Raw genomic sequence first — 26,509 nt, 5'->3', positions numbered from 1 at the left:
GCAGTGAACCTCCGTGCTGCTTTCTTGGAAGGTCAGTGCTCAATACAAAAATTATAGTGAATACTTCTAGGTAACATGAAATCCCATTTCGGATTCACTGGAATTAAGTATCCATTATAGAATTATTTCACCCTTTTTGTAAGCTAAGCAGCACATACAGTCAGATGTCATACATATTTGACTTAGAAAAATCCATTGTATTGGGTTTGCGTGGCAAGGTTTTGGTAGAAGGGGGGCTACAGGGGTAGCTTCTGTGAGAAGACGCCCGAAGCTTCCCCTGTGTCCAGCGGAGCCAGTGCCAGCTGGCTCCAAGATGGACCTGCCACTGGCCAAGGCTGAGCCCAACAGTGATGGTGGTAGCACCTCTGGGATAGCACATTAAGAAGGTAAAAAAAAAAAAATCAAAACAAAACAAAAAAACAAAAACCCTGCGCAAGCAGAAGGGAGGAGTGAGAATATGTACAACAACCCTGCAGACACCCAGGTCAGTACAGAAGGAGGACAGGAGGTGCTCCAGGCACTAGAGCAGAGATCCCCCTGCAGCCCCTGGTGAAGACCACGGTGAGGCAGGCTGTCCCCCTGCAGCCCATGGAGCTCCATGGTGGAGCAGGTACCCACCTGCAGCCCGTGGAGGAGCCCACACTGGAGCAGGTGGGTGCCCGAAGGAATATGGTGACCCATATGAAGCCCATGATAGAGCAGGTTTTCTGGTAGGACTTGTGGACCTTTGGGGGACCCACACTGGAGTAGTCTGTTCCTGAAGGACTGCACCCTGTGGAAGGGACCCGTGCTGGAACAGTTCATGAAGAACTGCAGCCCATGGGAAGGACTCACGTTGGAGTCCTTCCCCTTTCTGTAAATCCAGGTACGCAAAACCCTTTCCAAATGCTCGCTAAGCCCTTCACAGATAAAAAAGTACATTGAATTTCCATGCATGATATTACTCACGCATTTAGTCATTCCATTCTTAATCAGTTTATTATTGTTTCTTCTAACTGCCTGAAATAGGAGACTTACAATTTCATTAATTCTCTTAGAACCCCTTTAAAAACTGGTTCTGCATCTGTGGTGCTTCAATTCTGTAGTGCCAAGGGCAATCCCAATGATGACTCAGCTGCACAAAATGATTAGTTCATCAATTCCATATTTCTTTTCAAACTCTCACAAAAGATAATTTATTTAGTGACTACTTACTACTCATTTTGTTGATCTGTAATTAAAAAAAAGTATCTTCGACTCATTCCCACTTTGAAGACCATTTCCCAACCTGTCCCTCAAAGAAAGCTGAAGTTTACGAGCTGCCTTAAGTTCCTCTGTAGTGAACACTGAGGCTAAGAATTCATTTAGCTTTTTCTTCTTTCTTGAGGACTCACTTTACATAAGCTCACGATCATGTGTCTGACCTACAAATTTTCTTGACAGGCTCATTAATCCTGAGGTGTTTGGGAAAGGAATTATTTTTGAGAATTTATGCATTTGACAACTACTTTTCCCCAAAAACTTTTTTTTTTTTTAACCTGACCTTATTCAGGTTTTAAATTTAAACCTGGTTGGTGTGTTTGTGCTTTTCTTTATTGCTCAACTGTATGCAAGTTCAGCACCTTAAAAGATTTTTTTAAAAAATATGCAATGGCCTCTTGTACTCTGTCTTCATTTAAATGAAACATTTTTTCATGGCTCATAATATATGTGCTCCAAGTAAAGTATTTTGCAACACCCTCTGACACCAGCAGACCTTTCCCCTTTTTAACTTCATTCAAACATTTTTTTTTCCAAATACAGTTGCCATTTATGCTAGTTAAACATCACCATAGTAGGGAAAAAAGTATAAGCATGCATGTCATTTAGCAAAAACACATCAAGTTCACTACTGCAGAGTGAAGGCAATGATCATCGTACACCACAACTACTGATAACATTAACAGAAGCTGAAAAGCAAGCCTCCCTCTCTGTTACCTAGGTTTGGGTCAAGGGCAGAAGAAATTTTGCAAGCAGGACTCATACTCCCACTGTTGGGTTGCTCCAGAGACGAAGGACTTGCACTGTATGAAACAGATCTTGCCACAGGAGGAGGACTGATAACTGCAAAGGCATAAAAGAGAAACAAAAATATCAGGACACAGAACCCTGAAGGACTGTCACAATGATGGACCCAACATCACACCCACCACCTGACAAGTACCAGCTAATGGGCAACAGAGCAGTGCCACCAGTTCACAAGCAGAGGCATGAAAGCTTTATCTCAACATATTTTTCTAAACTTCTACCTAACGAGGCACTGTATTACTGCTGGATGACAGAGGCTGCAAATAGCAGGCTTTATTATTCTGCAGTGCTGAGCACAAGCTAAGAAAACCAACTTCCTTCACATACCTGCCAAGCCTGCTGGTGTTTAGCTTCATGAAAAGGCTTTTTTTGGGGTCTATTGAAAAGCAAAATCTCATCACTCAGCTTCAGCCATCCACTTTAACAGTGTTCAAAGGCTGGTTGGACAAATCAAATGCAATAAAGGGAGAAGCTGTTGCACCAGCCAAGAGCATGAAACTATTATTCTAAAAGGCCACAGACTAACATCTCCCTCTTGAATATTAAAAAAAACCCACCAACATTCATCCCAAATCATCCAGGTTTCATTTGTGTGAAGACTTTTGGCAGGTGAGCAGGGAGTTGAGGTGAAAGCTTGTAGTCTGGACACCTGCAGTCTTTCTCTTTACATGCCTTTATCCCGGTGTAATCACCAGCAACAGCTCTTTTGTACCACATTCATACCAAGAACCCAGTGCTGAAGAGGTAGACATTAAAATGAAGTACTGCAGAAATGTACATGATAGAATGAACACTGAGAGCAACACAACTTTAGAGCTGCAACGAACTTGTGCCAAAGGTATAACTCACCAGCTCACGGTGCAGACCAGGAACGCCTCACAAAAAAAGTATGTATCTGTCACAGTGGAATTTCTCTGCTACTCTAGGAAAATCATTACCAGATAAAGGGCTGACATGATGGTTTTGTCAACTGATAATCACAATTGTTTCAAATAAGGATTTGTTAAAAAATACTGAATTAAATAGCTGAAAATTGAAGTCAACCCCTGAGAAACAGTTTTGAACAGGAAGGAGGAGGAGAAGGGGAAAGTGGAAGAAAATCATCAGTGTCTCCGTGCAATTTTAGGGATGACTTAGATCAGTACCCTAACTGAGGAGAAGTGAATAAAGCTGCAGAAAGCTGATGAAGCACATGAATAAGAAATAAAGCAAGGAAAAGCTAAAAAAAGCCAACAAAATCAAAGGCATGTGTAAAGGCAATGGAACATCCGATGTAGAAGGTTCTTGCTTTCCTATGCTAGGCCCCTACATCCCTGCTGCTAAGGAGATGGAGGACAGGCATGGGTTTACATGTGAGGGGACCACTGTCCAGCAGGTGACCCACTGCAGCCATTTACCCACTGACCATTCTCTCTGCCCACAATGGGTGCACTCAAGTGGCTTGAGTACTCAGACGATTTGCCTCAGCCTGCTCCATTGGTACCTCCAATTAGACGGATTTCATCACCAAAATGGGATCTTTATATGAGGAAGCAACAGAGAGTCAGACACCTGACACCCTACTCGAGGCAGACTGATTTCAGTACAGGCTGCTATGTATAAAGCCGCATTTCTATGTCTCATTCCTTAGAATTCATGACTCGCACAGGTTCATCTCTAAGTTCAGGTGCTCTCTAACCCATCACTAAATGCAAATTACCTGTCTGGATTCCCAGCTGGCCAGTTCGGGAACTAGACAACATGAAATCCTGATCCCAAATGGGAGAATTCTGGCTGTACACTTCTTCTTCCAGCATCGACAGAAACCTAGGCACAAAACCAGGTGAAATTTTAACTTAATAGGATCGCTCAAAACAGGTTATTTTTCAGATTAAGCATTTGCAACTTGTTTTAATTTGAAAATATTTACTGATTCAGTAGGAAAATGCTGTTGGCAATTTCCTTTAAAAAAAAACAAAACACAGTAGAGTGGGTTTACCTATGAAATTTTATCTCTGATTATAAGCAGTATCTTATTTGAAAATGCAGAAACAGTTACAAACTACTTTTACAGAACAAACCTCTGCACTAGTAAGAAAGCTGAGTTGACAGATGCCAAGGTACTCATGTTATACAATGACAAATGAAAAAATATGTCTATTTTGATCAACCAGTGTTTTGCAGATGCACTTGCTTTCTGCCTCTTACAGATTTACAAAATCCCAGTGTTAATTATTAACAACACACTTAGGAAGATATTTTCATTCCTTGAAGTGTCCTACTGTAACACTGAACTGCATGTTTGTGCTTGCCTAACAACATTTTTAATCTTACTTTGGTACACTCACAGAAACAGCATGATTTTAAACCTCTCTTGCTAGTATCAGATATGAAAGAAATTCCACAAATCAGACTATCCAGCACGCTTGCCTTCACAGGGGTAATACATCAATTCCCTCTTAGAAGCAAGATAGCTGCTTATCCGATGTTGCACAAAAGCTGTTTTCAGACCAGAAGTTGACACAGCACATTTTTACCCTCTGGAGTCATCTGTATGTATAGAAACCAGCCAGCTGAAACCAACAGGACTGTTGAGTAAGACTTTCTTGCACAGGATAAGGATTTTCAGGATTAAGTCCTACTCTTGTATTTTATATATAGGGCATTTATAGCTAAGCACAGCACTGTGTAGTGTTTGCTGCTATCTACACAGCTGATAACAGCTATAACATTTGTGACAGCTACTTGCCCACCTGTGATGGAGCAGAAGCACAAATTAAACTTCAGCCAAGGCTACTTGGCTACATCTACAGGCAGCACAGAGGCTCTGTGTTCAGACCCCGTGCAACTGTTTGCTAGGTACCTACAGACATAACCTGTGGGTGCTGCCTTTGCCCAGGAAGGAGCAGCTGGAGCAGCCGGGAGCCCTGCACTGATGCCAGGCACCGTCCGTGCTCTGAGCCGCAGCTCCTCTGCAGCGTTCACCCTGTGTAACACCAGCAGAGAGACAAATGCTTCAGACAAGCACAGCCCATAAAAGATTTAAAGGTTTTTCATATTTCCCACAGATCATCAGCAAACAGTGCTTGTCTGTCTTTTTTTTTTCCCCAGCAGAATATTAAAAGGAACTTCAGCGAATAATAATGCTTTTCAAATTACTTATTGAGGCTGTAAAAAGCAGGGGAATCAGGGGGGCATATGCACACCTCCTTCCCCCCCACACCTGCTCCTCGTATCAACGCGGTGTTAAATCCTTTTTTTATACCTCTTTCAAGGCCAGATCATGATCCTATTCCCAGATATACACAAACATTCCTGTACCCATAACAGTCTACCCCAGAGAGAGTTTAAATTCTTCAGAGTGGTAAAAGGCACTATTAATAATAGTAGGAGGGACAAATCCTGGCTCTACCCAACTTTGGAAAGCTCTTGTTTTTCATTCCCCTGAGCACTAACCCAACCCTAGCCCCAGGCAGTGGCTTGCATACCAAAAGTGCCACCAGCTCTCTTGTAGGTTCTGTGTTGTTTGAAGGGACAGACTTTTAAAATACGGGTTAGAGAGCCAAGCCACCCTGACAAAATAAAAGATATTTTTGAAGTGATACACTATTTTAATGGGAAGCAAGTAAGATGAATAAAGCTTTTTATAAAGCAAAGCCCTAGGACAATGCAAAGCAAGTGGTTGTGTACATACAATACATTAGTTCAAGCTATGCCAGAAAAGAAAGCTGTAGTATCTACTTGTTGCTGAATAAAAGGAGAAATTCTTTTAAGCTACAGGTAATTTTTCCATTTCCATGCCAAAGTGGCATACTACTAGTTAACCCTGAATGCAGGCACGTTGTGACCCCTTACTTGGGAAAATGGGTGAGGATTAGTGTTCGTTTCTCCTGAGGAAGCTTGTCTTTTTCTTGCCTGGCCTGCTCCAGCAGTTGCCGTCTCATTACAGTAAAAACAGAGCGAAGCAATGTCCTACCGAAAACCTGTGTGGTTTCATACCGAGGTAGACTGTCACAGAACTGAGGGACATTGCAATAACAAAGCCATCTGTAAAGGGAAAAAAAGCCAGATAATTATCACCATCTAACATTTGAATTAATGCAATAAACCCACTACCCACATCATTTATAACACGGCTGAGCCTATATGACCATATAAATCAGTTCCACATCAAGTCTGGACAGAGTTAAGCAGCATTTATATTGCTCAGTTTTTTAAAGAAATGACAGCCAAGTACTTTTAAGTCTCCATATATTCTTTTTCTCTGCAGTCTAGTTTCCACAAAGCACTCTTGTTCCAGACAATAATCATTGATCACATAAAATTAATGTTGATGTCAGGGATTCTCACCACAGCTCATTCATTCAGCCACCCAGGTCTCCTGTGTGCGGCTCCAAAGACCCTTTCTAGCCTGGGCCATTTTCCCCTCTTTAAACTTCTACATTTCCCCACATAGACACAAAAGGGGTAACACATGTAACTAGCTCCATCCCAATCTGACTGGGCTCCCATCCTGGTCTCCCACCAGCTGGCTTCTTCCCATTACACCCTGACTTGATACTCTTTCATTTAGCAGTAACTCCCTCCATAAAGAATTCCACATTAAAGTGTGCATGTGATAATGCAGCATGTTGTGTTCCTCTCCTTGGAAAAGGGATCATGGTACTGAAGAGGTAAATCAGACATACACTGACCGTGTAGGTCACAACACCTGTTAAATTTACAAACATGATTTGGGTATCTGTGTGTAAGTGAACAATCAATGGTATGTGCAGATTTAGCAGAATCAGACAACAACCGTTTATGTTATGAAAGCTCCAACAACGAAAATATTGTGCACTGGATGCAAACAGACTGTGCTGGATCCTGCATAGATTTTCTCATCCAGATCCAAAGTACAGCCTGTCTCAAAATGCTCTCCCAAACTCTTGTGTCTCAATCCTTGCAAACGCAAGAGATGCAAAAGAGTTGTGAGATACAGTTGCTCGCAGAGCCCTACTCCCCATTCTTGGCTGATAAGGCACACCTTTCAAAATACAAGGATGCCTGCGAAACTGATACAGTTTCACTCCAATCATCTGGTTTTCAAATTGAATTGGTGACTGCAAGAAGCCAGGAGGTGCACAGCAGCTTCCTCAGCATCCCAAGCAGTGCCTTGAACACCACCAGGGAGGGGTGAAGCTCACAATGACAGATGAGATTGGATGGCGAGAGGCAGCGCTCTGGGTCAGAGGGAACCTTAGGGACTGCGGCCAGGAAGGTTTGAGAAACCACAAGTGACAAAATGATTAACAACAAAAGTCACCAACCAGAGCCGATGCTAGCTATTGATTCCTAATAAAAGCTGACTCCAACCAACCCTGGCCGACATCTGTATCACTAACAAATGGAGGTCAAAGACCCACCAAACATGGTCTTAGGAACCCCAAGGATTATCAATAACTGTCCTTTACAACAGGTAGAGTTATCTGAGGTGACAGGTCATCTGAGAGCATCCCAGTCGGACACAGACACAGCGCAGTCTGCAGTCATCAGCCACAGTCTCAGCTCACACCAGGGTTTGCTGTTCTCCTTCATGGAACTGAGATTTGCTAGAGAAAAGGCCACCAGGAAAGTGAGCAGAAGGCGATGCTCATCCTCAGCCAGGAAAAGTGTCCCTGGCAGGTCCTGGGAACAGGCTGCTGACAAGGGACCTTAGCTAACTGCTGCCTGTGCTCACAGACGGCATGTTAACTGTTGCCTGCACTGGCAGGAACCTTAACTGCTGTCGTCGTGCTAACTGAAAAAGGCGCTGCACTATTGTTACGAGAAAAGCAAAATCAAAAAAGACACAGCTTTTTGTCCTAGCTCTTCTTCCCCCAGTCACTGATTTATTCCTTTGAATTGTGACAACATATTAAAACGTCACAACAAGAACTATCATTTTAAGGAACCTAATAATATCTATTCCCCATTTAGCTTTTTAGCACTTACAAAATTATTTTGATTTTTCAAATCTTCCATGATTTGGTTTCAAACTGTGATGCTTTACAATGCTTATTTTCATTCTTTTTTTTTTTTAAGTTGAATAACAAATTACCTAAATTTTTAGTACATGAAATAAGGATCTTAGATGATGCTCAAATCTTAAGACTGAGAGCAACTTTGCAAACACAGGACTCGCAAAAGCATTGTTAGATACAGATATTTTCCTGTTCTTCACTGATAAAGCACACCTCTCAAGACACAAGGACGCATGTGAAACTCTTGACATAGCATCACTAAAATCCTCAGGTCCTCACATAAACTCCACGACTGCAAAAATTCCCATGGTGGTGCACCTCTGGTGTACAGTTCCTGCTGTATTCCTGAAGAGTGTACATGCCATATTGGCAAGCAAGACTTGTAACAAGCAAAAGCAGCATTACCTGGTATAATTCACTTTATACCCCGCAATATCATCATTAGGTGATCTTAGTCTTCGCTGAGAAGGTGTCTCCAGGTGCCAGTAGTTAATGCGGTTCAGAAACATTTTTGCCAGTTCCACTATCGTTTGCCTTTCCTTTGAGGGTAAGTGGCTAAATTTGTACTGCACGAAATTATTCACACCCTTAAAACAGAAGAAAATTATGTTTAATTATTTAGCCATAATTTTTGTAGGAGCGTCCTCAAACATTCCTCACTTTACATTTATTAACCCTGAACTTGCATTACACAGGAAAGAAAACAAATACCGGAGACCATAAACTCCTGCCTCAGCTACTCATGTAGTGCCACAAGCTGCATCCCCTGTACACAGCAGCAGGTACATCCAGATGTTTTTATTCTATTCACTTCCATCAGCTGACTTCAAGGGAGAGAAGGAAAATTCTCTTTCCTTGCTTCTCAAAGTAAAACATTTTGTCAGGGAACAGAGGAAGATCCAGTAAGTTTTCTTCTATATGCTCACATATGCACAATTTTGCTGGTAACCATGCTGCATGATTTATTTCCTCTGTAAATCAAGTATCACCTATAAACCTCTGCAGCTACTTTGCAACAGTAGAGCCGGGCTTGTGGACTTCTAGTTAAGTTTGCATTGACACATCATATTATTTCTTCAAGAAGTGCCAGTATTTCACAAGTATATCCCCTCATTGCACTTCATACACTGTCCACTTCAAAAAAAAAAACACAATCAATGATAGTTAAAATGTGTGACTAAAAGTGCTGCAACATATATATGTATTATAAATCAATTATAATAGGGCTGATCAGCAAATAATTTTGTGTGATTGAGCTGTTGAACAGCTAAAACCAGAATTTTAAATATTGATTTATTTTAAGGGAAAATTATTTCAAAATAAACTGTATAAAGAATTACCCTTTCATCTCTATGCTTCCCTTTCTTAACGAAATTGAACTGTATGAAGAACATGACAAAAGAGTATACTGCACAAAACCTTTTTATAAAGTATATTTTAAGGACTAGGAGTGTGTGGAGATTACAAACACTTATTCTTTGTTTATATTCAAACCAAAGGAGAACTTAAGGTGAAGACTTCCCAGAAACTCAGCAATAAAGTGTTTTGATTTTCCTAAATTACCAGTGAGAGTCACAAGGAAATAATTACTACACATGACAGTCTTCACATTTAAAATACTCTTTGTAACAATAGAGCACCCATTCATCTACCGATGGCAAAACACTGAGCTCCTGTTTCAGTGAGGTATGTGAGCCCCTGCAGTGTCTCACTGGAGCTAATGGGTCCGCTTGCGTGCCAAAAGTGCATTCTCAGGAGCTTACTTAACCAAAATCTGAATTTGTCATATGTTCTTTATCCACTGAGTTAGAAAAGCCTCTGTTATTCTTTGGGTTTGGCTTTTGTTTTTGTTGTGTAACCTTTGAAAGAGAAGCCTATGATCTCACTGAATTGGATTGTAACATTTTCATTGATTTACAGAAGACAAGTGTCATTTTGATACCGGATTTCAAAACTTCAACAGCATTTTTTCATCACTTGAAACAAAGAAATATTAGAACTGCCACACATAAAACTAGTATTTTAAGTTCATTTCCTAAAACCACAAAAAAGTTGGTTTCATTAAAGCATAAGATGAATGATGAGGAAAGTCAAATAATGTAACTATTGTACCAACACTAAAGGAGAAGCAGCAGCAGCAGCAGCCTCCTCCCGTCCTCTGCTTTGTCCCAAGTAACACATAGAAACGATCTGCAAACTGCCTCAAGTGCCACGTTTTCAAAACCAGCATCTATCTACATTTACAACAACAAAAACCCAAACCACCAAAACCCAGAACAAACAAACAAAATCCAAAGAACCCCACCAAATCAAAAAAAAAACCAGCACAGGAACCAAACCCACATTTTGACTGTTTACCTGTTCAATGCTAGGTTTCTCAAATGGGGGACTTTCCAAAGATCCTTCTACTACAGGTTTTCCCATCTGTAAAATGCACTTCCTCAAAAGCTGTTGAGAATATACAATTTTTTTCAAAATTAGCGTATTTGCATACATAGAGTCAATGGAAGTCACAGGTGCGCAACACACTGCAGTGCTGAAAAATCTCCTGGCTATATACCTGCTTGCTTCATCATCTAAATTTATAGCTACTAAACTTCACTGTGAATTCATCTTCTTTGAAATGCATGTAAGAGGCTTCTCTGAACGAATGTAGGCAGCAAAGTTAGCATTTATGTCAACTGCGTTTCCCTGACGTGCAAGTGAAGAGGGGAAGCCCTGCAGGCTGTGCAGTTTATAGATGGGACTCACGGTCAGCTCCTCAATCATCTGGATGACTTTTGGAGTAAGATGTGGTACATCGCAAGTCCCAGAAATTCCAGCCCACAGTTAGTCACTAGAGCATCACACTCAAGAAAAAGTCTCACCAAATAAAGTCAATACATGCGTGAAAGGCACTGAAATTGGCTATGTGAGAGAGAGTGAAGATACTACACAAGCTCAGCTTACTTTGAACAGGTAGAAATAAACTTGCTTGGTGTCTGCATCTTCCTCTTTGTGGACACAGGTGAACAGATACTCCACATCCAATACAATCCCAAGGAGCCTATTCATTTCTTCTTCAGACACGTTCTCCAGGTGAGAAACATGAGCAGCTAAATGAAATAGAAATCCAAACCTGTACAAAGCCTACTGAGAGAACCAATACCACAAATATTCCCCAGGATAACTCAAACTGAGCCATAATGGTAAAGGCACTGATCCTGTTACAACACATCTTATCAGAGGTAACTGAAATATGTGTCACATCGGAGCAATTTGTAAAGGTCGCCCAGTGCTGGTAATTCCCACCGCAGAGGAACAACAGCTGGTTGGAATCACGGCATCTGTTAACACTTAAAACAGACCACACGAGTCCTGTTTGTATTAATACATGTTGCAATATATAAATAACTACACACATTTTTGTCCCAAGAGGTATGCTTTTGAGACAAGGTTTCTTCACTAAAGAAAATAAATCTGTAATACCTATAAATTAGCTAATCCATGTGTTGATGCAAGTAGCTTCTTATCCTGTGAAGAGTTAAGTAATTTTTTAAAAAAATCAGCTCCACTAATAGGTTTTTTGTTTTAAACTGGATGTTACTGGCTAAGTTTCTTACTTCCATATTATGTAAGGTCAAGCTACGCTTTGCGCATGTTGTATTAACAAAGCTTTTGCAGATTGTACATGCTCATTTGTTCAGAAGTTTACAGAAAAGCATCTTTCATCATATCATAATTTCCAAGTGACAAACTCCCTTTTATCATCTCCGAAGGTAAATACAGTTCCACATCTGTAATTTTAAAAAACCTGAGGTTTGCCGGCATGAAGCAGGACATTCCTTTCAAGCTGGTTTGAATAAGTGGCCCGAGGAAGAGAGAATGCAATTTAAAACACAAAGTCAATTCCCAGAAAGAAGATACTTGCATTACAAAAAGCAATGATCTTCACTGACTCCAGACCATTGCATACGGTATGCATATCCTTTCCTCCGAAAGGACAAGAAAATATCCTTTAAAAGAAAAGGAGAATGATATAAGAGGTTGGGCCTATTTGTTTTTCTAAGCTTTAATTATTTTTACCAATATTTACTTCTTAGATTAATAATTATGTTATCTTAGATATGCGAGTGCGATTAGGACTGTTAAGAAATTTTCAACATCAGTCTGATTCCTTACTGGGGGAAGAAGTGAGGAGAAATAACACTTGACTTGAAAATTATCATATTTATTGGCCACTCAGCAAAGATGGTTTGTTTTGTTTTGTGAAGTTGTCTGACACCTGCTAAAACATTTAAATTCAATAAATTCATGCAGCTTCAAGTAAAAAGGGTGCCACAGCTCAGAACATTAAAAAAGGTAACAGCAATCATTTCCACTTAAATGAACATTTATAATACACTATCTTAAGTTCCAAACATATGCTCATAAATGAAAGGGGGATGCCCACCATGAGCTTTCTTTAAGGACAAATATTCAGCATTCTGGCCAGAATAAAACAATTTAATTTCTGTCCTTGAGCTAGATACGAAGGTTTAATATTCCCAGCTGTCTGTTCTGATCTTGTAAAATAAACGCCCTCCTAGATGAGCACTGCACTAGAAACTGATAACTTACTAAAGAAACCTTGGACTCAACTAACAAATCAATAAAACATCAGCATAAGAAGCCATTTCCACACAGTTTCCAGAACAATACTGCAAGTTACCTTGACTACTTAGTGGCCCTACTTAAACATTTTATTAAACTAGAGAATTATTACCCACACAGTCAGTCTAAAAGTAACATAAATGTATTACCAGCATGTATTTGCCACTGGTTACCATTTACTGTAGTTACAAATATACATCAGCCCAACAAAATATCTTTCTTCAGATGTTCACAGCCCATTCCCTAATTCTTGTGGCCATTAGTAAACCTTGTATTAGCATCAAAGCTTTAGTACACTGACAACAAATACTGCCTTACTCTTTGACTAGAGTTACACAGTCCCATTCATCTGCATTGCCTCACTGGTACACCCTCCTTCAGCTGCTGTTATGCTTGCAAAAAAAAATATTTAAAAAATAAATTAAGAAAAGCAAATTAAACCCCCACAACTATAGGCTGCTACAGCATGCAGAAAATGAAAGTAAGCAGAAAGAGCAAGGCCAACGCAATGGTATGATGACCTGAAAGAAAGCAAATTAACTACTTTAGTTGTGCAACTTCAATAAGCCAGTACTTGACTGCATGAATTAAAAGCAGTGAGAAAATAGACTGTGGACACATTTCTCAGTCTATCTCAAAATCAGCATGTACACAGAAACACTGATAACGTATACAGGACAGGCAAACCAAGAAATACCCAAACACGCTACATGAAGGTGCATAGCAGGAACTGAAGACAGTGTTGGGGAAAAAAAGGCAGACTTAGTGTGTATATAGTGTACTAACACATCAATTAACTAGTTTTAAAAGTGACTCAAGACTGAAAATCTTTACCAACATGAAAATGCACCCTGTAACACAGGAGAAACCAATAAAATATAAAACAGAAAAGAGCCTCTGACTAGATAACATCTGGTATTGAGGCTGGTGGAGAATGAATTCTCCCAGCACACAATTCAGTCTCCACTTCACAGTGTCACGGTAGTGACCCAATACATTGCCCAAATAAAAGAAACATTCATTAAAAACCCAGCACTGAGCCAAGCTTTGGGCCTGAGCCACAAACAGAATATAAGCTGTAGGTAAGCAGACAGAAATAACCCCAATATGGTAATACGCACCACCAGAAAGATTGATGTACCAAAAACTGCACTGGCTTGAAAATCGAACCATACCCCCAAAAAGAGATGTCTCCTAGACTAACGTCTAGGATTACCTTTGAAGAAAATAATAAATAAATTTAGAAAAGGCAACAAACCCCAATATCCTACGTTTTACATCACATGTGGCTGTAACCAGTACAGGAATTTCTATGTATCGCTCTTTCAATAGCTCTTTGAGGAAGAAAAAATGCAGCACAGATAATCTGAAGCCTACATACCTTGTGGTTGGTCTGGTTTTAAAGGCATTCAGCAGGAACACGCTAATTTAGAGGAGATGAATAGTAAAATTATCTTGGAAAACACTGCTGACAGACATATTTTGCCAGTAGTATAAGGAAGCACACAACAACTCACTTCAGTTATTTCAAATAAAACGTCATCCTCATTAGCTGCAGTCAGAAGAATAAGAAACCTTACCTTTTCTAGAAACAGCAATAAATAAAAATAAAGTTTGTTCCAAAAGGTACATTTCACTGGTACTGGTTTTACAGTACTGGTTTTCCCTGTCTCCCTAGCTAATGAGCTATTTAAGAATTTTTAATAGACTAGAAACAGCCTCAGCCTTTAGAAGAGCTCAGGTTTTGTACAAAATACATAGCATCCACAAATTCTGCTGAAGAACTGAGAATTGACTTAAAAATAAATAAATAAATAAACAAATAAATAAATAAAAACTTTCTTCAAAGGCCAGGAATGAAAGGGGCGGGTAACACAAGCTACCCTAACTGCATAACCAAAAGCAGCACAGAGAAGATGCATGATGAAAAGTGGAAACTAAGTTGGCTAAAGCGACCAAACTTCCTGTGATACTATGCATTTGTTAATCTTCTCTTGCAAGCAAACTCAAGAGATCTGGGATATCAAGAAATGAAAGAAATCTGCTGAGAAGCCCAGATATAGATCAAATGTAACGACAGCATAACAAGAAAAAAGAGCAGAAACAGAAAGAAATCCCAATGGAAAAAAAAAGTTTTCCACACAAAGTACAATATTATTTTTTAAAAGTAAAAAATAAATGACCCATTGTGAAGATTTTAGATTTCCTCTCTCTTATGTCACTGTCCTAAGTTTTAGCCATCCACAAAAATTAAATAGCAACTGCCTCTTATGTATTATTTCTGAACCTTATTTTAGCTCAATTTTTATGCAATATTCACTAATATATACAGAAAGAGCCATCAGCTTTAATTTTGGATAAGCCCAAATTCTTAAAAAAAAAAAAAAATGGATTCACCACTCTTTTTCAAGCTATGAGGGTAACAAGCCATTATTTAATATTAGTCTGAAAAAAAGACAAGCCAAACCAAAATGCCACAACAGTATTTGACAGTGGATTTTGAGCAGTTGCTTCCAAGCTACACAACCCGCCTGCACAGTTACTTAAGACAACGCTAAGATGTAGAAGCCCAGTATTATTTTCTGTGACGTGGAAGAGGCGCAGTTCTTTTTGTAGGTAAGAGTACCTGCTTTGGCAATGTTCAAGAATATTTCATAGTTTATTCTATAGTAAGAAAATGCAATACAGCCTACAGGAGATAATTATTCCCGTTGTAACTAAGGCAGCTTACAGGTAAAACAATGTGAGGTTAATGCATGTTACGCAAAGTATTAAAATAGTTCTGGGTAGCTTAAAAGTGCTTTTGCATTTTAACAGCTTAGAGTGTCTGGGTTGTTAGAAGTACCTTAGTTCAATTTCTTCAAAACTCATTTTTAGGATATTTCTGACAGATTTTAACCAATGTTATTGACATTTATGGCCAATCGTAACCCCCTTTTCTAGGTCTTGGCATGGCATCCTGGCTTGGGTCTCGCAAGAGCGGGGATGGCTGGGTACGGGCACGTGGAGCGGAGGGAAAGGCAGGATCTTACCCAGTGTGTGGCTGCAGCTGCGGCAAGGCTCGGCAAGGCTGACCGCTGCCTGCTGCAGCTCTGCCCGCGGCGGCGTGGGAGGCGGGTTGGGGTTCTTCCAGCCATTGCATTTACAGGACTCCTCAGCCTGAAATCAAAGCAATGGGATATCGATCAACACCGTAAAACGTAGGAATGTGATGAAACTGCATTATTTCAAAAGCAATATAAAGTAGCATTATTAATGAGTTGGGGGTTTTTTGGTTCGTTTGGCTGTTTGAGGCAGGGAGGTGGGGGGGGGTGTCAGGATGTTTTGTTGTTGTGGCTTTGGGGTTTTTTACTTTTTTTATCTACCACTTTATTTTCTAGAAATAACCAGATGTAAAACAGTACCCCAGAGCGATTAACACAGCTCTGGTAAGCAGACCGCGATTGGAAAAATACATACACAAACTCTGCCTAATTCCTTTACAGAAAGCCCCGCTCCAGTGAAAGAAGTATTCAAACATTTACTGGTAATATCAGCATGTACAGATCTTGCCACCGAGATCGTTTTAATGATTTAAACGCAAACAGGTTATCTATCAGGCAGCACGTTTATCACTGCCTTTTCAGCTATACCAGCAACAAGAAATCAGGCAACTAAAACCAAGCCCGTGACAATCCAAGCAGGGTTCACTAAATACTGAAATGAGGGAACAATGACCGCACTCCTGGAGAACGCTGCCTACAGCAAGGCTCGGCCACAAAACCGACGGATGCCCAAGACAGGGACACCACCAATGCAACCTGCTGCTTACCCTAGAAAGCTTATTTACACTCACTCAGAGTGCAGCTGAAACGAGTGACCGTGGAGGGAGAGGTTGTCACCTTGGTAAATGTGCCTCAACCATTCAGAAGTTCAAAGTACCCATTCTAGTTACCTAAAGAGCAGTGGTATAGGAGGGGATTTTCCTCTGCATATCCAAAAGATCTTAGTTATTTTGATGGTAAAGTACTTCTAACATCATTTGTACTCCTATTTGAAGATCTAATTGGAAGGAAAGCATGCTATTCTGCTGTTCAGAGATATCTGTGCACTGCGCCATTATAAGATACTCATGAATTTGCACTGCCAAGACCTCGGTGAGGAAAGTATGCCAACTGCTGCATAATATTTATGACTGAAACAACCTTAGTAGGAAAAACTGTGATGTCAATATATCCAGCACTAATGTGTCATTTTTCAGAACTGATTCTGAACACGTTTAATGCAATCTATTTCAGGAACCTATTTCATTTTCCTTTTATGTTTCCAAATCCCACCTTAACCTAAGATAGAAGCACCCAGGAGAAGCAGAAAGGACTGCAACTTGACAGCTCTTAAGACTGACAGCTTTGTAGATTGATGGTAAATTGTTCTTCCGAACTAATTTCAATATTCAGCAACCTGAGCATCCAGAAAACTGCTGCTTGCAGTTTGCTGAGCACCACATGATGGTTTTACCATCTCCAATGTTTAAGTAGCTATCCAGCTGGGCTCCTGGCCCCAGGTACCATGGCCTCTGCCTGTGCCCAGGGTGGTCTGGCAGGTACCAAGGGCTGTGAGTGGAATTTTCAGCAGCCAGAGCCACCAGGACGACTCAGAAATCCACCTGCAAGTGCCCAGCAAAACCACTTACACGTATTTCCCCTGGAAAGGGGACAATGTGCATCACCTGAACCCCCTGGCTCTCCAAACCCACTGTGTGGGTGCAGACTGCCTGCTACCCCACCTATTTATAATGTGGCATCACAGAGGTTTCAGTATGAAATGGGGGGAGATTAAAACAATATTTTTTAAAAGTCTCATAAAATGCAATCTGGATGGACTTTGGTAAATGTTATGTTATTTTTCTATTACGTTTTCTATGAGTAATATGATTGGTAGAGAAGTGAAGAAGGCCCAAAGTTATTTTAGAGCAGAAATCACCTCTCACAGTTTCACAAGCATTGAGCCAGTTTTACTTTTGTTTGTTATCCAGACCTACAAGACCTCTTCAAGTTTAATGGCTAGACGGAGAGATCAATGACTGAGTGATACCTGCAAAGCAAGGATTGCCCTGGTGCCAGGACTTTGGACATCTGTGAGATGATGTGAAACCCCACTTGCAATTAGCGTCTTGAGTTAGACAAAACCAATGCCAGATAAGCTATCCACATTTGCTTTGTGGGAGAGGCAACATTGCCACGAAAATTTCTGCAGTTAAGGCAAGGATAGAGAAACTACCACAGGAAAAGCTGCCAGAAAATGAGATTATTGCCAAAGAACATTCAAGAGACAATCATAAAGAAGTTCTAAAAAAACCAAAACATATTGATTGAATATTATTTTAGGGAAGTAAGATTTGATCCTTCTCGTGCAGCTGTCCAGACAAATGCTCAGCAGTGTAAATCACTGACATAATATCATGCTTATTATTAACTGCCTTAAATCATACTGCATTGAAACATGTCCAAAAAAATCCCCCTCAAACTAGGCACATTCTGAGGTATTTTTTTTTCCTACAAGTGGAAGCAGTATTTCACAGAAGCTCACCACACAGTGTTTACTATCAAGCCTAAAAACTATAAACAGTGAGTAACTACACAAACTTTAGTGTCACACAATAATTAACAGCCAAGATGCAAACAAACAGATGTACGAATCGTGATAACAGCTCAGTTAAACTGCCAAAAATAAATATCAACCCACCCACAGACAAATGAAAACAGCATGTTCAACGGCAGATTTCTTCTGCCCTCGGTAGTATTTCCTCACCACATCTTTTTGAAGCAGCTGTTATTTTGTAGTGTTCAAATTATTCCAGAGACCTGTCTCAAACAGCTACTAGGGTGGGGGTTTTTTGTTAATCTAAGAAACACCAGAATCAGCATAAATGTTCTGTTAACCAAGGGGAAACACAACCCAAAAAGGTCCTCTTTAAAACCAAGCTTTCATTGTAAATGTTGACAGTGCAAGTATTTTGCAGTGAATACGCAATGTGCATTCCTCAGTGGCTTAAACTGCTGAGTTGTTTTAAGTCTTCTACAGCGTTTTGTTCATTCAATCCTTTCTCTGACTATCTTCAGCTTTTTTCTTTTTCTCTTTTTTTAAATGTCACTCATCTGCTTTTCATTAGAAAATAACGTATGACTTCACCTCTGCAAAAATTTAATTTAAGATCAAAACAGTTTCGAGGGGAGGAAGGAAAAGAACCATTTGAACTAGTACATCCAGTCCTTGGAGCCCCGTTTTCTGGGACATCTGCAGAGTTTTGATAAAGCCACTGGAGAAAGATGGAGACTTCTGCCTTACTGAAGCCGGCAAAGAAATGATTGTCATCTTTGCAGGCCTGGGGATGCACCTACCTTCATTGGCGCTTTTTAATAAAATCGGATGAGTGCAATATAATAAAACACAACAATTGCACACCGTTGTCTGCCCCCTATCCCCACCCAAAAAAAAAAAAAAAAAACCACCAAAAACACACCACCAAAACAAAACAAAAGAGTGGGGAAATTATGTACATCCTGCACTGTACAATATAATTTCAATCATTTCTTTGATCCTTTCCATGTTAGGTGGAGTGTTACACTGTGGGAAATCAAACTGTCTGGTAGCTCTGGGCAGTGAAAACTGCAACTCTGGACAAACTAAAGTTACCGTTTCCTTTAAAATACTGAATATATGGATAGCAGGTCAAAAATGGAACTGAAAAAACATACAGCACATTTTAACACATGTTGTTAGTTTTTTTATTTAAAAAGGAAGCACCTCAAAGTTAAAATGTTGCACATCTCTGCCCTTGTTAAGTGGGTTTCAGATGTCTAAATAAATAACATGTCTAAATAAATAAATAAGCAAGAAAAAATGTTACAGTAACTTACGAACCAAAACATTCCTCTCCCTTTCGGATACTGAAAGGAGCCTAGGTGTGCTGGGCTTTCTTTCCAACTCAAAATCGTACAGGTTGCCCTGTTTGGTAACTGAGATGCAAAGCAGACTCAACAGATTATATATACACAACATTACAGATCCTTCTATTTCCAGCAAGTATAATTACTCTAGAAAAAATATTCTTCCTCCCAACATAAAAGCTGTGTAAAATACCCTATAATTTTTTTCCTGCAAGCAATAATCTCAAACTGAGGCTTTTAACAAAGAAAATCACACAAACTATAACAAATACATTGATTAATTTAAAATACGTATTTTTCCTACTCATATGTCCAGTACCCAGCAACCAGACAGCTAGACACTGCTTGGAGAGCCACTCACACGTACCAGGAAATTAGCTGAGCCATTTACCTTTAACAATAAAAATAATCCATTCAAGTGTTCAGCTCTAAGCATATGTTCTTCATTTACTGATCAATCCAAGTATTTTATACTCTGTATTTTCCTGTTTCACTTACAGAAGAGATGTAGGCTACCACAGAAAGCTTTTACTAATAACAGGGGCCTGATTCCCACCTTGTAAAGTTAATGGTAGCTCCCCCATTTAATTTAAAGGAAGATGCTTTAATTGGGCCTGTAAGACACTGTAAAACACATTCACCCCACTATGAAAATGATCATAAGAAAGACATTTGATGTCTTGGATGTCTCCTGTACACTTCTGTAGGAAACAACATCAATACGTTCCCAGCTGAGCTTGAAGGAGCTGCGCTCGCACTACACAGAGCCCAGCAGTAACACGGCCACGTCTGCCTCGCGTCAGGGGAAAAAAAAGTATTTCATTACAGAAACGGTGGTACATATTTACCCTATGAGCTCTTTTTTATATCTAGGAGCAGGAAAACTCCACAGAGGTCACTCTAGGATGAGAGGTGGGAAGAAGTGCCACTACCATGGGTCAGCAGCTGGTCTAGAGCCTGGGACCCCGATTTTACTTCAACCCGTGCCGCTCGCTCACCTGCCGCAGGGCCTCGGCCAACTCCTCACCATAAGCCTGCTCACTCTCTGTCCATTTTGTTTATCTAAAGCACAAAGTCTTTCTTCAAGGAGGTATCATGCCCTGCTACTTGCCAAAATGCCTCAGGTTACGTGGTTCTAATTATACTTATAAGCATCCGGGCATTACTCTAAGATACCTATCATGAGAAACAACCAATTTTACAGAAAACTTAGTGTACTAAAATAGTACATATTTCAAGTTGTTTATAAGGAAAACTCCCAGTGAGACTAGAAAGAGAGTTGTATTTTTGCACACTGTAAACCAACAGGGGAAAAAAAAGCCAAGGAGACTTCCTCCTACATCTTCATTAAATGTATTTATGTGTCTAAGTCACACAGTGCTGCTTTTATATAAAATGCTGCAAGCTCTCATGCCTAATGCTCAGTTTCACACTAGACAAAACCAAAACGATATATGCAGCCATTCATATCTGCACAGATATAGAAAGTCCCAAATACAAAATCCCTCACAGCATACAGCACTACTGCGCACTTCCAAAAGTCATGAAAACTGTGCCAACTCCTAATACATATCTTAGGATTCAGAACACACTTTCTTACACACACACACACAAACCTGGGCATTTAAGAAGGTTGGGATTTTTTACACAGAAGATGCTGTTCTTTCCCTTCCACCCCAACCTTTTCTCACAGGGGAAAAGGCCAAGCAGAGCAGCTCAACAGCTACAACTCTCCCGTCCCAATTATTTATCAGGAAAAAGAAACAAACCCCACACTTCCCTAGCCTGGCCAGCAGCTCCCTAAACTTCGCTCTCATTCTGTTCAGAATATGTGCACACTGAAGATGTCTTTGCCAGCAGTCTCTGTCAGAGTTTCCCGTGAAGAACAGGGATTGCTGAAGAAGGACCATGAGGTCCCTCCTGGGGACTGAGCACCCTACCCCAGAACAGCCCCTTCCACCCTTTTCTGCTCACCATTTCTGCCATCACCAGTGAGACTCACCCTCTGCACGGCCACTAACCTCTCCAGATTCTTGTATTGCTGCTCTTCATCCCTAGCAAAAACACACTCCCTGCCTCTGCTACTCCCAGCACCTCTGAGGTTAAGTTCCTAACAAATCCCGCGCGCTGAATTTTGCGATTAATTTTACATGGGAGAAGGTAACCGACACTTAAGGATGCCATGACTTATTTTCTGCACTAACTTGTACAGGCCTATGTAGATTTACACAAGATTCACATATGGCCACTACTTGAATTAACACAGATGTCCCCTTCAGAGATGGCGTGAGTTTTCACCTTCTTTCACTCTTCTGCACTCATACACAGAAATGCAAAATAAATGGAAGAGAAATTGCAACCCAAAGTAAGAAAAAATTGGAGGCTACATTCTGCACTGCTACGGTTTCTGGTAAACCACTAAAGTTACAAGCCAAGCGGTGTCGTTTTGGAGCACCTGCCAGTTGTTCAGGAAGAAAAATAATACCTTCTTCCACCCTGTTCCATCCTTCCCCTTTTATCCCACAGGAGAAGCGACTTGCTTAGTTTACAAGGAGCTTCCCGTCTGCCTACTGGCTTCTGTTTCGAGACCTGTAGGAAAGCTGCCTGCCACTGAATTACTGAAGAGAAGTGAAATACCAAAGGAAGGGTTTGCATTTTAACCTGAACACAGAGCAGTGTTTAGTGCTGTGGCTGTGCCTAGATCCTGGCGGGAAAAAGAGGCCCCCCCAGCGACGGGTCCCACTCCTTCCATCGCGGGAGCGCCAATGGGGCATGCACCCGGGGCTCCTCACACAGGAGGGACAGCAAGGACAGCCCAGCAGGGCACCGGCAGTGCAAGCTGGCGCCTCATTGTACCCCAGCACTGCAGCCCCCCTCCTCTCCCAAACGGCACCCACCTCCGATCCAGCAAAGCACCTGTGGCAGCGCACAGGTGGGGCTGGCGAGTCCCTGAGAAAGCAACGGGTTTAGGAGGAGGTGAGGCTGCCTGCGCATCTTCACAGCACAGCTACTACCTGTGCAGGGCGAAGCACCTCAGGAGAAGGCTTCTGCCCTCACAAAAGATCACATGGACATACATCAGGGGGATTAAAAAAAAACCCACAAAAAAAACCCACCACACACCACAGGGAAGGAAAAAAAAAAAAAAGCAACTCACACACACGCTCCTAACAGCCTGTGAAAGCCTTACCCATCCCACAACCACTTCATGTATCAGCAGGTCCTGGTAACATTAAAATATGGGGGTGCAAAGGAGATTTAGCACCGGGGGAGCTTCAAACCACGCCACCCAGCCTGCCAGCAGGGCCGCACGTTTCAAGCACGCTAGCTGCTCTTTCAACTTACTGACACTGGTGTAACCTTGCAGTGTACCACGTACGCACCAAAGCCGAAGTGGAGGTGCCTGCATATTTGGAAACAGCTAAGAAACTGAAAAACGTGTGTCTTCCCTCACACGCCAGCATTGCCCCGTGGCTTCAGCGTACAGTTAAAGCTCCTCACACTACCAGAGAGTACTGCGGGGCCATACTGTGATGCTTCCTCACATAGTTTGGCCTTTCCCTTAGCATTTGCCCTTTTGAGGCTCCAGAGTAAGGGAACAGGGAAAATAAGATGCACATTTCTGACAGACTGCTATTTTCAAGGCTGAAAGCGTTACTGGAGGATTTAGCATCAGCACGGCCAGCGTGAACACGGCAGCCCCGCCGTGCACCCAGGGTGGCCCCGCTGCGCCGCAACGCACAGACGGTGCCAGCTGTCACGGGCCCGAGGCACCGCGTTCGTCTGCGGCGAACAGGCGAGTCCGGCCGCTCCCACCAAGAAGAAAACGGCGGGCGGCGGGGCCGTGCTTGCGGAGCGAAGCGCAGGGCGGCTCTCCCGGGCGGAGGGGCGAGCGCCGAAGAGGAGACCCCCGAGGTGCAGGCGCGCCGGTCCGGCCCGGCGCTACGTGACCGCTGGGGACGCAACTTTCGCGAGCCCGGAGGCCGCGCCCCTCCGCCGCCCAGCTGAAGGGGGGCAGCGGTACCAGCTGGGGGCAGCGGCTTTTGCGGCGTCAACAGCTCGGCGCTGCGAGTCCGCCCGGCAGCGCCGGACCCCGAGCGGGGAGCGCTGCCCCGGGCCGTGCTGCGGCCCTCCGGCTGTCCCCGCTCCCTGCCGGCGTGTTTACGCGGTGGGCAGCTGCGGCAGCGCCGCTAACCCAGCGCTCACGGCCGGCACCGGGAGCCGCCCCGCCCGCCGCCGCCGCCTTCCCGCGGAAGGACGAACGGACGGACGGACAGACGGACGCCGGGGACCGGCACCTCCGCTGCCGCCCGGCGCGGGCAGGAGGCGGGCACTGCCCCCGCGGTCCCGTCCCTGGCGCGCTTGGCGTTTATTTGTGCGACCGACGACCGGAAAGCCGCGGGGGGAGCAGGATGCACCGGCACCGCCGGAGCCGCCACTTCCGCGGGGAGCGCCGGGCTGCAGCCGGGTCACCTCCCCCGCTCGGCGCGGCCCTTCCCCGCCGCCTCCCTCCCTCCCGTCAATCCCCACCCTCCGTGGGCGGGTGGGCGCCCGCGGCCGGGCGGCCAGGTACCTTGCAAGCGGAGTAGACGCCCAGCTTCTCCAGCTTCTTGGCCCGCGGCGCGGCGCGCAGTTGCGCCTTCTTCCCGGCGGTGCGCGCCGAGCCGGGCCCCCCGGGGCTCTCGGCGGCGCTGCGGGCCGGCCCCCCGGCGGCCACCCCCCCGGCGGCCGGGGAGCCCTGCTGCGGCCCGCCGCCGCCCGCCGCCCCGGCCCCGCCGCCGCCAGGCTCCGCCATGCCCGCGGCGCGGCGGCAGCCGCCCGTCCGGCCGGCCGGCGCGGTGCGGTGCGCCCGGCCCTAGACCCTCCCCTTCGCCGCGCCGCCGCCGGCTGCTCCCCGGGGGGGCGGGAGGAGGGACCCGCCGCTCCGCGGGCGGCTCCTGCCCCGCCGGGAGGGGAGCGGCACCCGCCTCCCGCCGCTGCCGTACCGCGGGGGGCGCGCCCGCGTCCCTGCGCGGGGGTGCGCGGGGGCGGGCGGCGCTCTGCGCCCCCGCGGAAGGGGCGGCGGCGGCATCGGCTGCGTGCGGGAGGCGCCGCGGAGCCACCCCGGCCCTCCGGGAGGCGGCGGGGGACGTCGCCCGAGGAAGCGGCGACGTCGCCGGCTGCGCTCACGGCGCGGGGCCCGGGCCGGCGGCGGCAGCGCGGAGCGGCCACGCTCCCTCACCGCGCAGAGCGCCGCTACTTTGTGTGTGGCCGAACCACCGCGCTCCCACACTGCGCGCTCTGCGGCCGCGGTTGGAGGGTTCGTCTCTTCCCCGAGATGGTTTCTCATTCAATATATAAACACCAGCCAGTTTTAAATACAGGGGAATTCGAAAACTCCGCTCAGCTCCTCGTGTCGTGGTCTTGGGGTTGCTGCCGCTTTTTTTTGTTGTTGTTGTTTTGGGTTTTTTTTTCCCCTCGTCCGGGAACAAGCGTCGACATCAGGTCAACTTAAGTCTTAAAGAGATTACCTTTTAATTGAATGCTAAATTCAATCCCGCCACAGAAACTGCTCTCTGTGCACAGAAGCAAGCGCTTCGCTTTTCAGGCGGTTATGCTCCGTTGCACGTATGTAAACCCGTGGTTGAGCAGCGAGAAACCACAAATGGCAATTCTGCAGCGGGGCACCGCGGTTGGAAGGGTTGGGACGGAGCCTGGGCGTTTGGGTGGGACCTGCGGCTCTTTGATGTGCAAACCTGAAGCAGCAACATTGGCTTGGAAGGGAACCCCAGCGCAGAAAGGGCTCTTGCAGGCGCAGGGCCTTGCCACCTTGCATGGGGCAAGCGAGGGGGACTCCAGACTCTTGCAAAGTTAGGAGGAGGGGTGGGGGTGGGGGTGCGTGGACGGGGACAGTCTCACTGTGGTGCCCCCTCTTCCCTCACCTTCTCAGCTGCTGGCGGTATTTTCAGGCATATGGTTATACGACGCGTTGGTGTATTCATTGAATGATAGGAAAAAAGAACGGAATAGAACGCGGGAGTATTTTCATGGAAAAGGGGGTGGCGGTTTGTCGGGTTTTAAAATCGACGGGGGGGTCATGGGCGGGGGGAGGGGTGTCCCGGCCTCCGCCGCCGGCTCGGCGGGGCTGTGGTCGCCCGGCCCCGGGAGCGGGCTCAGGGCTTCCCCGCGGCGGTGACAGCGACCCGTAAGATGGCTGCTGCCGTCCCCGCTGCTTTAAGACGGACTGTTAAGGTGGAGGAGCCGCTGCCCTCGGCGGCGGCTGCCCCAAGCTTCGCAGCAAATCAAAGCGGAGGGGGAAAAAAAACCAACCCATTTTTCTCTTTAAATTGAACAATGATTTTTTTTTTTTTTAGAGTATTTTTGAAGTGTCTGAATCGTGTTTTAAAACAACAAATAGCCGCTGTCTGATAAGAGCCACACAAGAAGCTTTTCGCATGCATTTTTTTATGCCCGTTAAGTTTCTACTTTGCTCTGGGACTTGAAAACGAAACTGGTATTGCTTACTTTCACTTTCAGCTTTCCCACTGCTCTTCCTCGGTAGCAAATGTTACAAGCAAAGAGCGCGTCTGGAACGACATACTGGCTCCTATGGACTACTTAACGTCCATGGCTGAACGCAGACTCCTAGTTTTTTCTGGGAGTGGATGTAGCCTTCACATCCCCCAATACATTTTTTCTTTCTTTTCTTCTTCTTTTTTTTTTTTTTTTTTTTTTTTTTTTTTTCCAAATCACCAACTTCTTGAAACGGGAAGCTAATGATATTTAACCCAGAATTAAGTCTGCACGCCTGCATATAAATGAATTACGAGTTTCAGTTCTGAAAATACGTTTACTGTTTTCACACAGGTGAGTAACTCCACCGACGTTTATTGAGGCCACTCAGTGTGCGCTGATGTCTGAAGCTGCACCGGTGGGTGTTCA

The 26,509-nt window shown here is 43.9% G+C and overlaps 1 protein-coding gene across 4 annotated transcripts in view; it reads right to left on the bottom strand.

Moving 5' to 3' along the window:
- The window catches only part of KAT2B (lysine acetyltransferase 2B), a 45,294-nt gene extending 20,498 nt beyond the window's left edge, over positions 1-24,796 (bottom strand). For 2 of the 4 annotated variants that reach the window (XR_008747550.1, XM_055806593.1), the window contains exons 1-8: positions 24,162-24,795; positions 15,692-15,818; positions 10,977-11,122; positions 10,386-10,475; positions 8,433-8,614; positions 5,881-6,072; positions 3,746-3,852; positions 1,957-2,082 (exon numbers count right to left, since the gene is read on the bottom strand). Coding sequence is in view for 3 of the 4 variants with exons in the window: in XM_055806593.1 (XP_055662568.1) it covers positions 1,957-2,082; positions 3,746-3,852; positions 5,881-6,072; positions 8,433-8,614; positions 10,386-10,475; positions 10,977-11,122; positions 15,692-15,818; positions 24,162-24,383 (1,192 nt within the window). In the remaining variant the exon portion in view is untranslated. Of the gene's footprint in view, positions 1-1,956; positions 2,083-3,745; positions 3,853-5,880; positions 6,073-8,432; positions 8,615-10,385; positions 10,476-10,976; positions 11,123-15,691; positions 15,819-24,161 lie in introns of all 4 variants that reach the window. The other 2 variants (XM_055806594.1, XM_055806592.1) reach the window with 2 other exon arrangements.
- Between the last annotated feature and the right edge of the window lie 1,713 nt (positions 24,797-26,509).

Source organism: Falco peregrinus, chromosome 5 (genome assembly GCF_023634155.1).
Source record: "Falco peregrinus isolate bFalPer1 chromosome 5, bFalPer1.pri, whole genome shotgun sequence".
NCBI classification, from domain to species: domain Eukaryota; kingdom Metazoa; phylum Chordata; class Aves; order Falconiformes; family Falconidae; genus Falco; species Falco peregrinus.
The sequence above is the reverse complement of the archived record's forward strand: the minus strand, read 5'-3'. Positions and strand labels throughout refer to the sequence as shown.